Source organism: Athene cunicularia (assembly GCF_003259725.1).
Source record: "Athene cunicularia isolate RWA chromosome 3 unlocalized genomic scaffold, athCun1 chr3_part1, whole genome shotgun sequence".
NCBI lineage: Eukaryota > Metazoa > Chordata > Aves > Strigiformes > Strigidae > Athene > Athene cunicularia.
The window spans coordinates 89,030,056-89,045,509 of NW_020799097.1; the positions used below are offsets into that span (position 1 = coordinate 89,030,056).

Sequence of the window (15,454 nt, forward strand, 5' to 3'; positions counted from 1 at the left end):
TTTTGTTCTAGAAGATGACGATCAGCTCCTGTTTATCCAAACCAGTTTCCTCACACCTACACCAAGCCCACGTGATTTTCCCATAAAGGGCACATATTTAACTCAACCCACAGTCCTTACAGACCATGTTGTTAGCTCCACGCTACTTGCTCAGATAGCTTTCAAACAAAGTCCACTTCTGTTTTTTTATGGTGCCAGGGCTGCTGCAATATTACAGCCCCTTGAGAAGGGGAACAATAACACACACTATTGTGGTACAAAGCAAGTACACAAATGAATTTCTGCAGCACAGGAGATTACAGGAAATAAACTGCTTACTCCTGCAGAGACAAAGCACGTGGCACCAACAAAGAATTTCGGTTTGCACGTGGAATGGACAACAGTGCCTGACACCAAAGATTAAGGACTTAAAACCTACACTTCCATCAGAAAATGTCATAGTTTGCCATACAGTGACAATTTATACAGATTTAAACCATCTGTTTGTTTGTAGCACGTAGCAGCCCTCTCAGATCTTTATAAAAGTCAAGCTGCTAATAAAAGGTCAGTATAAAAATCTTACTTTATATGCAGAAATAACAGTTTGCTAACTATGTCTCTTTCCTAACATTCAAGCTTTTTCAAATATTTGTGGTAAGGAAAAAGTAATTAACATTCTTTCAAATAGAAATTTTATTTTGAAAGGTAAAATAGGATCTGCACTGGAAAACACTGAAAGAGGCACTTCTTCCTGCATTTGTACTTGACTTAGCTGGTATTTAAGCACATGTTAATATAATGTATATACTTAACTGCGTTACTGGCATGAGGTAACTTTTGTTATGGCAGTCTGAAGGATACAGATGGGAAAATGTATTCTGATAAACAAAGATCCAGCATAGTTTAGGAGATTTAATACTGAATGACCATTATTTATCAGTACTGAATGGGACTGCAAATACTGCATTAACGGAAATCTGATAAGGACAAATCTCAACAAAACTCATACTCCAGACTAACCCAAAGTAGAAACATTTGGTTTTGTTTTAATGGGATCTATTCATTTGGTAAAGGAACAATAGCTTTGTGTTTAATAGCAAAGTATTGTTCTTGATCTACAGATAAAACATCTCCAAACCTCCCAGTGGATCTACACGGACTAGAAAGCATGCTGCATGCATGCATTGGAACACTGCTTTCTCTTTCCTTCCCAGAGAAACAAAATCCCCCACTGTTTTATTCCAGGTTGTTATTCCCTTTACCAGTTTAAAGTAGTGGATGAGATCTCATACAGCTTAAATCAGGTGACTCCCTAGGCCCCAAATACAATGAAGGCACACAGACTTCCCACAACAGAAAGCTTGGAGCCTCTAAGGCAGACACTTAATGGTCGGCAGTGTAAATCCTCCTGCGCTTTCCCCCATGTGACAGCTCAAGGTCTGAAGGTCAGGACCCCCCTTGAGAGCGTTGCCACCAAAGCTGTGTCACAGGATGTCTATGCATTTTTCCTGGCATGCCAGTGCCTAATGTAGAAATTAATATAGTGGCAAAAAAAAGTTTCTTTACTATTATAATTTATTTCCATCAGGATACAAGTATAAAATGCACCAGCAAAAGTATAGAGTCCACAATAAGATGCTTTTTTGTGTAGCTATGACAACAAATCTATTAAGTAAATGTAACAGCCTTCTCAGAAAGCTTCTGTTAATTCTCTTATTGATAAAATATCTGCTATTGCAGGCTAAGGGGTTTCCTAACTTCATTTGCCCCGACAGGCTTTACATATGAACACCTTTCATATGTCTTGGTCTCTTTCTACAGGAAATTAATAATATTTTAGGAAAAATGTCCACTTTCTGTTGCATTGAAAAGCAATGCCACCAGCAGACCATGTACAGATTGCAATAGCAGCCAAGCCTGGGGTAGTGACATCCCAGAGGATTGGGATGGCTCCTGGGGCGGCTAGCCTTGATTTGGGGACAGCAGGTTTGCGGATGGCACAGCCTTCAGAAAGCAGTGAGAAGTCTTGCGCAGCACTGGTGCTATGGGTGGTTATACGTTTTGTGAGATAGAAAAATTTAAGTAGCATTGGACTGCCTCTATAAAGCACACAGCGACCCACCCATGAAGCTGGCTTTTACATGGGTCCTTTACCATCTCAGCCCCTTTCTAGTCTAATTAAACTGGAGACGAAAACACCTCAGCACTGAGACAAATAATGTCAGGACAAATTCTCACAGCTCTCTGACTTTAAATAAAGATGCCACTGCTGAATTTATTCATTGCAGATTTTGGGAATGCTCATATTCAGATGCCTTTTCCAAAGCCTAAGTCAGTGCCAGTATCGTCTTTAATGGTGCATGGTGATTCTGAAAATGACTTGCAACTCTTATGACGCCTCTTCTATTTCTGGAACTGACCTGAAGAGAGAACTCATTCTGGGGGGCAATTTTTTGATACCTCTGATGTCATAATGGGTTGAGACATATAAGTGAAGAGAAAAACATCTGAGCTAAGTTCCTCTGATCCCTCTTCTACAGCTTGTTGCTGTTTCCTTTAGCGCTTCACAGTGGACATACACTGCAGTAAATGCTTAAAAGGGATTTTTCTTCCAGATGGACAAGGTTTTTCACAGAAACTAACAGTGACAGCGGAATATTTCCACATAACTGCTGTTGCTGCTATCACTTGTATGATCTAGGGTTATCTCAACTGCACTGTCCATCATTTTGCAGAAAGACACGTCATCATGTTGAGCCACTTTCTACACTCTCAGGGTTCAGTTCAGTGTCTTCTGAGCAAACTCTGTTGCTTTCAGCCTTAGCAGCCTAGCAGGAGGACTGTTTTAGGGCGAACATTAAGGAAAGACATAGTACTGTTAGGAAGTGATACTGTTAGTATGTCCTGGCATTTGAAGTTCTCTAACCATAGCAGAGGAGCAAAAATCAGAGGTGCAGCTGGTTCATGTAAAAAGGGTTATAAATTATATAGACCTAGAACTGGCTGAACTCAGTTTAGTCTAGCATACTATTTCAGTCATCCTCACCCAAGAAGCATGTGGCTTGCTTGAAAGAGAAGAGCAATTACAGTAAAAAATGTGGAAACATTGTAAATGAAGACAGATTGCAGATTTTTTTGTCTTTCCTGTATCTGCCTTGTCAGTCTAAATTTCTTTCTGAAGCAGCCAACACCCTGGTTCTGAGTACACAAATTGCTATGTGAAATCTGCCACTGCTATTTTTCCAAGAGGCAGGTATCTCGCTTTCCTTGATCACCTACAGCTTTAACATTCCATGTATTTTCTTCCTTGATAGCAAGCTAATTTTTATTTTAGTACAAATATATCCTTTTACATGTAATCAGTTTCTCTGAAGATTAAGCTTATTTTGATCCTTGAGTTTTTCCTGGAAAAAACACAAATATTTTATCCCTCTCAGACTATTTACTCTGGTATTTATCAATTATCTTGTAGCATTTTAATGGCTGAGATTAATTATGAGCATCTATCCTAGGATTCCCTCAACAATGACCAAATAACTGGAAAAGCATTATGGGAGGTGATGCTCAGGAGAAGTTGAGAGGGGTTACTTCTGATAAGTTTGTGTTCTTGTAGCCTGGCCAAGAGCTTCAGGGATAGCAGGGGGCCAGGAACTATATATGAAGTCCCAGAAAAAAATGTTGTCCAGATGTTCTGACAGAGCCCTCTTAATCTCAGGTGCTCATGCATGCGCGCGCGCACACACACACATTCTCAGAAAAGGAAAGAAACCAGTAACTTGGCTCACAAATAATTGCATGATTGCAAGATACTTTACACAATGTCCGTCAGGAGTGAACAGACTTATGTTCCCCATATCTGTATGAGATCACATGGTGCAGTTGATGTGCAGACAGTACAATTCTGTGATTATGTCTTAGAAGAATAGTGAATGAACTTGAATACCTGTCAGAACATGTCTGTACCCATCATGTCCTCTTCTGCCACTATCTTCAGATATAAGTATGTGGAATGAAATCTTGATTTCCTGAGAAAAAAGGCAAATCTTGGATAGAAGTAAAAAAATCAGTCCATAGGAGTGCCACAGCCCAAACACCATCTCCTCTGGGGAAATCAGCTGCTTCTACAAAGCATGAGAAGAGGATGCAGCACGTGAAGACTATGAAAGATTGAAGAAGAATGCACAGTTCCTCTTCCCCCACTGTTCCAGTGTCATCTGTGATACCTCTGAACACAGCCTGATGTACTTTTATTTTCCTTTTCAGTGCTCCTTACTGACGTAAACAGATTTTGCTTTACTCACCATGAAGGCCACAGTCATTGCAACCTTCTTTGGTAAGTACAGTTGGTGTACTGCAATTAGTAGTTTGTGGGTTTGTACTATCCTGTCCTGACTGACCAATGGCTGCTGGCTTTTTTCTCTTCCCTTTGGACTCCATGGCTGATGAAGCTCTCAGTAGCAGGAGAAGTAAGCCTTGGCACAGCTTTTCAGAAACGGGCTACCCAAACTTCTTGACTTTGGCATAGAAACAATATTAATTACTTGCAGAGACCTCTAAGTACATGACTAGCTACATGTAGTCCATATCAGATGACACAGTTGGAACTGAAAAATGTCTGAAATGTAAAGATTCCTTCCAAAGAAAAATTAGCTGTTTCTTAAGTGGGAGCATTCTAATTTTTCTGTGTTCTTGCCCTTTCCATGAACAAGAAGGTGCTAAAGGAAAAGGTTATAAATGTGTCTTACTTTATTTTTTCCTGGCAGTCAGACAGGATCTTGCTTTTTGGGAATATGTAGAGACTCCAGAAATTGCAGTTCATCTTACATGATCTGGTTGATCAAGCATGATTTCTTAGTGTACTTTACTTATATCTCTCCCCTTTGATGGAGATCCAGCCACCACATACCCTAAAGATGCTGTATAACTTTAATTATGATATTCCCAAGCAATATTCCCTCTAGCTATCTAGGATACTCAAGTCTGGCAGGATAGCCACTCTTAGTGCAAATTCATAGCTATCTATGTAGTTGGTCTGTCTTTACTAAGAGAACGAATTACTTTCTCCACATTAAATTAGGCAACATTGCATGTTGTTGGGACTTTGCACTTTATTTTCCACTAGTTGTCTCCTTTTTTGTCTAACTACAGTTTTGCCTTGGTTACACAACTGCGCCAGTGACAGAAGGCTCCAGTACTGCATCTATACACTGTCAGTTCAGACACTGTGAGACTGATTTTTCTTTTGAGCAAATTCTAGGAGTTCTTAAGTCTGCAAACTCTCTGCAACCAGTCTAGGGAGAGAATAGCATAAAAGGAAGAAATAAGACTGCTGTTGCATATTCTAGTAAGATTAACTTAACGAATGATGAGAGGATCAGCCAACACATCATAGAGAGTTTCAATTCCTTCTGAAAGCTCAGAGAAAGGGAAGGTGAATAGGAAAGTCAAGATATTTGTAATGAAGTTATTACCTGTAATAGGTGTACTTATTTTAAAAGCACAGAGAATTAAATGTTTTTGTATGGCATGCACTTAGCAAGAAACCTGACAAGGTATGCTACATGCATATATTGTGATGTATGTTTTAACATAAAAATGTACGTCTGTTTTATTATTACACTTTTCAAATAATAATTCTACTTACTGAAGAAAAACAGTGCCCCTGCTGGGACAGGATAGTAGGACATGCCACACTAGAAGCTCCATAATGCTGCCCAGTATCCCATACCCACTACTACCAGCGAGTGGAATGCTACAACACACAATTACAGGATAACCTCCCCAACAGACTATTAAGAAGGACTTTTCTACCTAAATTCCCAGTTGCTTTATACACAGAGCATGTTGTTTCACAGACATCTCTATCACACCAGTTGCAAAGTTTCCACTGCTTGTGGAAATATTGGGGCCTTTCATGGTTTTCTGGACCACATGGACTCAGTGGCATCTTTTGATAGTGAGTTCCACATATGAATGTGTGAACCGAACTGATCTTTAATCCACTTTAAAAAACACAGTAGCTGCCATCTTGACTATGAAGTTAACCAACAAGTAGAAACCTAGCTGTAGCTGAGATTTCATTTTTTCAAGCTGTTGATTCAAATTTGGGAGATCTCATGCACAGGAGCTTGTGGTGACTGATGTTGACAGTCTCCCTTTTTCTGAAACTATGTTTTCTTTGTTTTAGGTGTGTTTCATATATGTACATATGCAGCTAAGGAAGCCCCAAAGAAGACAAAAAAGGCTAAGCTATGTAAGTGTATTTTTGGCTGCTCTACAGCAGACATGTCTGTTGCATTAAAAAAGTGCAAAGTGAGGTTATAATCTGGTAACTCCACGGTTTTCTGCAGAGTCAGTGGGAGCATATGTTAATTAACATTCTTTTACTGAAATCAAATTGCTAAGTGTGTGCTACTGAATGGGTGTAAAGGCGAAAGTGTGTGCTTCACTACTAAAATGTGTCTTCATAGGTCATTAGGTACCACACAAGGATCTAAGCAAGCACTAAGGTTTTCACAGAGAGAGAGACATAAACATGTGAAATGGACTTGCTGTAACACAAAGCGTATGTAGCTGATTAGCATGAGACAAGTGGTTCATGTCCTATGCACTAGGATGTATAACTTTCAGTTATACCACTACAAAAGCATTTCTGTCCACAGGTTATTTCGCTCGTGTTGACAAACAAGCCTGTTGCAAGGTTGTGAACTTAAACCCCTTGTTCAAAGTAAATTGTACCCAGTAAATAGTTTTAAAAATTAAGGAAAATATAAGGGATGATGGCTGCAGCCTGGAGTAATAGGTGGCACAGAGCTAGCTGTATGAGCACAGCAGGAGGCTTGGGAAGCATCTGCCTCCTGTGTGCACAGTCCTTCCCAGTCCTGACTCATAGCCACCACTTCCCCTATCACTTTCCTCCCACGTTTACTTCAGCAAAGTGTCATAACTGATACTTCCTTCAGAGAAGCAAACATTGAAGGTCAGAAATATCCTCAGGCTTTTTTATTCTATCCTTAGTTACAGCCAAATCCCTCAGTACTGGGGTTATTGTATGTTATATTGTAGATGCAGAATACTTCGACACATCTTGTATCCCAAAACCATTGATACAAAGGTATAAGAGGAGGGCATCCCTGTCAGTTACTCATTGTTTCATGACAAGATGACTGAGCTGTGAAAACATTCAGTGTGACTTTATCAAGATTTTGCACTCACAGATGTACCCCAGATCGACTGCGATGTCAAGGCGGGGAAGATAATCAATCCAGAATTCATTGCAAAATGCCCTCCTGGATGTCAAGATGTAAAATACCGTGTTTATGGCACAGACATTTATGCTTCCTTTTCCAGTGTGTGCAATGCTGCAATTCACAGGTGAGTGAGTTCAAATGAGCAAGGCACTCAAACAAATCTTATTTCAGTGTAGGGAGCTCTCAGCTTTACAAACCCTTTAAAGTTCCCACTGCCTTGTAGGTTTAATTGCAGGCTGCTCTTCTAGTAGAAAACCCGTGAGAAAGACCATGTGTGATGCAATAGATCCAGTCTTATAGAGTGCTATCAATTCTGTATTCCTATTTTCATCAGTTATGTTTGATGTTTCTCAACCTGTGTAGAAGTGTCCTGAGATTTACAGATCTCTCATTCATGTATGGAGAATTACTATTGTACTATTATTATTCAAGTGGAAGATAGGGATGGAGCTGCTGCTGCTGCTAATAAAGCTTCAGAAAAAAAAAAAAATAGACATCTTACCAGTGATGAATATAGATAACTCTCTTTCTGAGATTGTTTTTGGTTCTCCAGATTTGAATTTAATTGTCCTTGACATCAAAGGCTGAATAATGTGCTTTCCTGATACAGAAAAGGACACTAGAAAAGCAAACATATAATACAAATTTTAAGCACAAATTTTGCTGGGTTTAGTAGCCATGAAAAAATGTGCATAAAATTTTAATGGAGAATAACTTCACAACTAAAACACACCATAACTGCAGGCAGGATGCAGAGGCAGGGTGCATTCAGCTGAAAATGTAGTGAGAACTTATAAAGCCTGATTGACAACTTGGCTTAATTCACAGTTATTTGAGGTATTGCAGCGCTTCCAGTTCTGTGAAATAACTGGGATCTTGAGTAAAGTTGAGTAGCTAAGGCTTTGGGACTTTATACTTTACCTCTGCAGTGCACAGCGCGCAGTGCCCTGTGTGCATAGGGCTGCCACCTCCTGGCTGCAGCTCTGTCTGCTCAGCCCCTTGGCTGGGAAGAGGACTGACAGGTGTCTGGCTTTCAGATGACAAATTCTTCCTTCAGATACTAGTCCACAGTGGAAATCGTTTGTCTTTGCACACGGAACATATCTGAAAGGGAAGCTGCAAAACAGTGATAGCGACTGCAATTTCCCCCATAGTTCAGATGCCCGCCGCCTGTATTGTTGCAGCGAGGGTTTCAGTTTCCCTCATTTGCCAGCTGGGTTTGGCTTTGTTAAATTATATGTTGCATTTCCGCAGACAGTGTATTACCTTACAGTTATTTTGTCAGCAGCTTCTTGTAATCATCAGAAAAAGCTACAGCTCTAACATATCCTTCACCACTGTTTGCTGCCCATTACTCATTTTCCTGCACAGTGTCATTACTACCAGTCCTACCACTCCTGTAGAGTCGCAGTCGCTTCCTGGTTTGCCTGCTTTCCTAACGATGCCACGACAGTTGCACACCCTAAAGGTTTTCTGTTTGTCTTGAAATACATGTTATGTCATATGCTGAACACCATCTAATGTGCACTGAACGTGGAGTCTATCAGGTTTTCTACAGCTTCCAGCAATATTGTGTTCCGTTTACTCCAGACTGAGGTCAGCACCAGGCTTAGTTTGTTGCAGATAACACATACTGGAACTCAAAGAAAAAAGTCAAGTGAGGAGGAATTTTGCCTCAAATTTGTATTTCTGTCACATGGTTGGCCCAAAAACTCCTCTGAGTACCTCTCCCTCTATCTTCAGTCGTTCAACCAAGCTTGCAGGAATTTTAACGAAGGCAGTAGCTTGTTCTTGTGTGCAACTAGGTCAACCTTAAACACAAGTAGATCAGTGGGAAGAGCAAGCCGATCCTAACAGCTCTTCTCTATGTGGAAGAAGCACAAATATTTCTTAGCAGCAGACTTAGTAGTAGAGTCACAGCTCTACTACAGCGCCTGGTTTAAAGGTAAAAGTGAATGCTTCATACCTCTTGCATTGTTGAACAGTTTCTAAGTCGGGGGGAGGGGGGAAATTTCCACCTTCAGACGCCATGTTTTCCCCTTGCAGTGGTATAATCGACAATGCAGGTGGGAAGATCCTCGTCCAGAAAGTTGCTGGCCACTCCGGTTACCGTGGGAGCTTCTCCAACGGGGTCCGGTCCCTATCGCTGCCACGCTGGAGGGAGTCCTTCCTCGTGTCAGGTACTGTGGTGGAGCACCGGAGCCACCTGCCCTTCCTGGCTGCTGCCTGACCAGCCGGGCGGCGACGGGTAGAGGGGGAAGCAACCTTCGCACTTTAAAGATCTGTTTAGTCACCACAGGCCCACCCCACCTAGCTTTAGCATGAATAATGCACCTGAGACAGTTTTTATTCCAGGCTTCCTATATAGCCTGCAAAGAGACATACACCCTGTCAGCAGTGTGGTCAGTTCAGCCCCGTGAGGGTCTGAGCCCCCTGCCAGAGGTGACAGGTGGTCTGCATTGATTCTCGAGGGCACCTTAACACCTGCTATCGATGCCTCTGTACTGATGGGGAGGTCATCCTATTGCACTTGCTCTCCACCCTGGTAAGTACTGCTGCTAAGGGAGCTAAAAGGGCCTTTCTGCCATTTGGAGCATCCGCAGCCTGCACCTGAGTTCACATCTTCTGAAACAACTTCTGACTTCTGTCAACCCATCTCAGACCACACTGGATTTTTGCAAACCCTATATCAAGCAATTCTATTGATGCGTCCCAACTATGTTATGAATTCTCCCCACCTCTGTTAGCCAAACAGTTTAGATATCCACTCAGCACAGGGAAATCCATCAATTTAATGCTCATTCCTTTTTTCTCCCAACATTATATACAGTAGCTCACTCGCATTCACTGACAAAATTCACAGATTATTTTTTTTTTTAATTAGATACCCTTTACACCAGCTTCAAGTTACCTTAAACCAACTTGCACTCATTCTATCTGTGTGAAAGGAGGTCTAATTTACATTACTTTACATACAGTTTCTAAATCTAACTTTTGCTGCATCCATACAGAGGGTCAGTTCTTGCTGGTCCACACTTTTGGAGGTTTAGGATAGGTACAACCAAATGATACTAGTCAAGTACATCATTCCTGGAAAAATCAACAGCTCAAGAGACTGAACAGCCACTAAAAATAAAGAAATGTTCTTTTCATGTGAAAATTTGTGGACAGCAAAGGAGGTCTCAGAAACTGACCAAAATGAACTGTCATCTAGAGTTTGCATTAATATATTTGGATGCACTTTTTACAGCATTCTGCCATAGGTACACCACATTATGAGAAGGATTTATTTTGAATGAGTAGAAATTTCCTGGAATAGCTGAATTGCTACTTGTGCTTGTTGTTGTTTTTTCCCCAACAAACAGCACATTGTAATTCTGGTACATAAATGGGAAATAAGATTTTTTTTTTACTTCAGCAGCTGCTCGGTTGTTACCCCATAAAACTGTAGTGACTTTTGATTTATAGTAACAAATATTTATTCTTAGTTAATGAGACACTATAAAGGAAGATACAAGAGAAAGTTACAAGCACATGTAAGAGGAGATGATGAGAAATCTGTGTATGCGTAGGCATGATGAGATTTGTCCCTCGTGCCCTTAATTTTATGCACGCTGAGTGCTCTCACTGATGTCAATGGAACTTAGTTTATAAACTAGCTCATTTGTAAATCTAACATATCATATAACATATATCATATTATATTTCATATATTAATAGGAAGTAAACTCCCACTATGCCTACTGAAAATGTGGGAATTTTAGATTTTAGAGAGAAATTTAGAAGATTAAAACCTCAGGAAGGCTGTGCTAGTCATCTCAGCAGCCAGAGGCTGAATGTAGACAGATCTCACTCTCAAAAAGAGGTGAGTTGAAGGTTTATCATGAGTTATAAAAAGACAAGAGTTGCATAAAGCATTCCCCAATAAATATACAAAGTCACTTAAGGCATTAATTTCGGGACAGCTTTAGAGCTTGAACTGAGACCCCTATTCTCCAGCTGAATTCCCTTTCAGCAGACCAGACCCATATGAGATACTGTACTCTGGAAATGTGCCAACAGTTTATTCCTAGTTAGGATATTGTCACAAGAGTTTGTGATGTTTAAATTGTGAATGAGCATCTGCACAAAAGAGCACAGAAGAGGAATCCTCGGGGGGCCCAGGCGATGAAGTGGCGTCATTTAGGGGAAAAGAGGTCTGTCCTCTGAGATTAAAGCAGCCAACACACCAGGAGGTATGCAAATGTGCTGGTATTCACTTTCAAGCACTGAAATGCCTTGGCACTCAAGTTGAATGACTCCATTCAGTTTAGTGGGAGTTCTGCAGCTAGTGAGTTAAGAAAATAGAGTCCTAAACCTCTGGGTCTGCTAATCACAAATAAGCATGAAAGTGTGAGCAGCCACCACCCCATAGCTTGTACTTCAATGGCCAGAAGTTGAGGTTTTCAGCCTACATGTAAACCCATTTTTAAGTACATTAAACAAACTCCAACTTAGCTGTAACTTTTTCCAGACAGTGAAAAAGAGGTATTACCTTTGCTCCAGAGAGCAGGGACACATTCAGGTCACGCCTCAGACCAACCTTTTGGTCACATAGGGGATGCAAGTTGCTGTTGAACAAAAATCCCAGAGTCCAGGAGCAGCCAGCCTCTCCATGCTAGCTAGTTTATTTGCACAGCAGCAGGCTTCAGGTTTGCAGCTCTGGTCTTTGGCAGATCAGCTCTGGTCTTTGTGTGATCTGTGTTGACTTCAGTAGAGCTGCTCTCAGTTTATACCCCTGCAAATGAGAAATGGCATGGCTCCTTACAACATTGACTCATTAGTAACTCAAACTAACTTCTTCATCTAGGGTTTTTAAATGATGCTGGAAATTTCAGAGAGGAGTAAAACAAAGGAGAGAGAATCATGAAAAGGGACAAAAGACAGTGCCTCTCCATCTGCATGGCTATCCCTACACATAGATGACCAGTTCCTCTGGCATATATTCTTCTTTGTCTGCCATCATGGGGGGAAACAGACCTCAGTTCCCAGGAGTGGCTCAGTCTGTAGCACCTAATTCTGTTCAATGTTGTTGGTCTCTGGATTAATCATCCGGGATGACAACTGACATGCTCACAGTGCCATATGCACCTTCTTAAAGAATCTACTGAGGGAATAAAGGAACGCAAACCTAGCATCACCTGAGGTGGTCCAGCTGCATGACACAGCACAGCATCTTGTAGAGACAGTCACCAGGGTCTGGAAGTCCTACACCCACCAACTCCTGGAGGCCAGAGCAGTCTTCTCTACACTGGGCTTCTCTGCAACACTTTTCAATCAGTAATATATGGGAATATAAAAACTGCCCCAAGAGATGGAATTGCATGGTCACATGTACCAATAGAGACAGCATCTGCTGTGGCACTAAAATGATTTGTGGTTTAAAGCTTAACTGGGAAATGTACCTCATTGTTTAAAGACAGGACCCTCATTTTAGATCTGAATATAGGTACCATATGTTCCCACACACAAGCATAGCCTTCTTTCACTGTTATTACTGCAAAAGACCATTGCCAGAAACGGCATCTTGCAAAAGTGAGGTCAGAGAAGAACATTGTGTGCATGACAAAAGGAATCCCACATCAAACATGCTTTCTAAGGCAACTGCATAGTCGGGCACTGGAAAAGGCTGCCTAGGGAAGCTGTGGGTTTAAGTACAGATCTTACAAATATCTTTCAGGAACAGTGCCCTTATGCTTAATACCATTTGAAAGCAAAGGAATAAACTAACTGACCTCTTCAAATCCTTCCCAGGACTGTGTTTTCATGGCTTTCTAACTTTTTTTTCATGATGCTGGATTTAGGCACTGGCATTTTCAGTGGCATGGTTTTGAGATTCTGCCATCAGATGAAAGAAACCGTCAAGAAAATGAATTGGGCAATAAATAAGCGGGTCTGATTCTGAACACATAGGTTAAATGAGAATTTTATTGCAAGAAAACGTAGAATATTTTGTGATGCTTTCTAATGATTTTTTTTTTTTTTTGCAGAGGGAAAGCCAAGAAAAGGTGTGACATATCCATCAACTCTTGAATATTCTTCTTCAAAAAGCACAACTGTTAAATCAGGCAAGTAATTGTGACTGACTTTCCCTTACATCCATTCACAACTATTTGTTGTATCTTCTCAGTTGTGTAATATGAAGATATAATTATTCAAAGACAGAAGTTCATTCATCCCTTAGTATCTCATCCAAATCCCTCATGGTATTTTTTTATGTTAAGCATAGGGAAGTCAGCATTTTTTTGGTCATACCACATTTCACAGAATTCTGTTACCAAGTAGTTTCCCCCTTGCTTTAAATCTGTTGGTGAGCATAATGTTTTACTGAAGCATGTTGATTTTATCCTAATGTTATTCGTGTTATCTTTTGGGATATTCAGTGTGGATAGTACAATAATGAATGGTAATATACTAATGACACATATGGCAGTGCACAGCAGCTTTAGCTAAGGATGATATGATAAGGAACTACTCTGTATAACCCTTTTAATCAGCACCTTACTCTGTAAAACTCAAGTCAGTTTAAATAATTTAGTTGTTTTCAGAGGTCTTTGATCAAGTCTCACACCAGGTGGCAGATGATGTTCAAATGCACGTGAAGTGCCTCCATCACTGAAATTACACTTGTTTGTGCCCCCTTTAACAACTGTGTTCAGACTCTTCCTTGGGAGCGTGAACGAAAACAAAATGAATGTCTCATACTACTACACATTTTCCAAACATGACTCTTTTGCTTATTGCTGAGCCTGAGCCTTTCTGAGCTTATCCACTATGAGCTGGAGTATAACAAAATGTGCTGTATCTTCTCCATGAACTCCGAGGCCTCTCAGTGGGTTCATTCATCCAAGGCCAAACAGAGGCTACTTAGAGTTCTGCACTTCTCCTGTACATTATTGTTTGGTGCTTGGAAGCAAAGTACAGAGCTCTTTCCTCATCTTTAGGCTTTTACTTGCACAAAGGAAAATTTAAATCTGAAAGTTGTAATTGTTCAGACTGAATATGCATCACTCAAAGCCATGCCTTTAGTTTGCAATATCTTTACATTTACAAGCAAATAGGTACAGATTTGTATATAACTTGACCTGGTATGCAGAAATTACTGACCCAAATATTCTGCACAGATAGAATAAAGGCAATACCTTAGAAAACTTGGCTTTTTCTAAGAAATCTTTACTAAAACCACATCTCATCATTCCCAAATGCACCCACACTTCAGTATCAGCCCAAACGTCTCACACTAGACCAGGGACAATTCCACCCAGAGTAGAGCCTAGCAAGCTGCAATCAAGGATTTTTTCCACCAGTGCTAAAACCGACATTATGTGAGAATCAGTGTAGAAATGGGGCATCAAGTCACGTCTCAGTCACACAAACAAAATACCAGGAGCCTGTTCCTGCAGCAAAACAAAGATGCAATCAGCTTCCTTCACTTTGTTCCTGAATCAAACAGTTTGAATGAAAGTGTTAGGATCCTAGCAACAAAGACGCAGAGAAAATCCAGGATGATCAGAGGAACAAATAATAACTGTTACATCAAACCCAGTGTTTGAGGATGCCATTTCCTTGCTTTGCCCAGCCCTGTCGCACAAGTAGCAAAGAGATCTGATGGTCACAATCCATCTTCCCCAAGGCCTGCTTGGCTCCATCAACCTTCCTTAACCCTGCCACTCAGCCCAGCCATCTCAGCTGTTCTCTGTTAGAAACAGCTTGCTCTTGATAAAAATCTCTGTAATCTGTTGCTGGGGCCATCTTGTGATACAGGATTTCCTACTTCTTTTTTAATTTTAAAAAAGCTACCTTTTTCTTCTGATTTAAATTATAGAGACCACTTTTTTTAAACCTATTATCTGGAGGAGGTAAAGACAGTCCTTTGAGGTTTACACTCACTTGCTGCCAGACTAATGAAAAATCCTGCTTCAGACCTGATCAGCTGTCAGAGATGAAATTTTGGTCCTTATCCCAGGGATACCAGAGATTCATAGTTCTTGACATTTCTTTAAATGTTGCTGGTGGTTACAGTGCTTCCCAAATGCTGGGCACAGCAGGAAAAACCTTCCCAAAATTGTAACTATCTGCATCTGGCAAAAACAATCAAAGTATGTTGTTTTAAAAAATAATACACATTTTAAGCAAACCATTAACCCTGGAATAATTTCTCAAAAAAGGTCAGTGCTACGAAAATA

General features: G+C 40.6%; 1 protein-coding gene and 1 long non-coding RNA gene across 5 annotated transcripts in view; one reads left to right on the forward strand and one right to left on the reverse strand.

Annotated features, from left to right (window-relative positions):
- Positions 1-15,454, forward strand: part of VIT (vitrin) — a 53,898-nt gene that overhangs the window by 11,397 nt on the left and 27,047 nt on the right. For all 3 annotated transcript variants that reach the window (XM_026845481.1, XM_026845483.1, XM_026845484.1), the window contains exons 2-6: positions 4,243-4,312; positions 6,167-6,232; positions 7,197-7,353; positions 9,276-9,409; positions 13,259-13,336. In XM_026845481.1, coding sequence (XP_026701282.1) covers positions 4,282-4,312; positions 6,167-6,232; positions 7,197-7,353; positions 9,276-9,409; positions 13,259-13,336 — 466 coding nt within the window. In that variant the 5' untranslated portion in view covers positions 4,243-4,281. The remainder of the gene's footprint in view (positions 1-4,242; positions 4,313-6,166; positions 6,233-7,196; positions 7,354-9,275; positions 9,410-13,258; positions 13,337-15,454) is intronic.
- Positions 1-15,454, reverse strand: part of LOC113478346 — a 47,392-nt gene that overhangs the window by 11,172 nt on the left and 20,766 nt on the right. For both annotated transcript variants that reach the window (XR_003398042.1, XR_003398041.1), the window contains exon 2: positions 11,764-12,006. This is a non-coding gene — a long non-coding RNA (uncharacterized LOC113478346). The remainder of the gene's footprint in view (positions 1-11,763; positions 12,007-15,454) is intronic.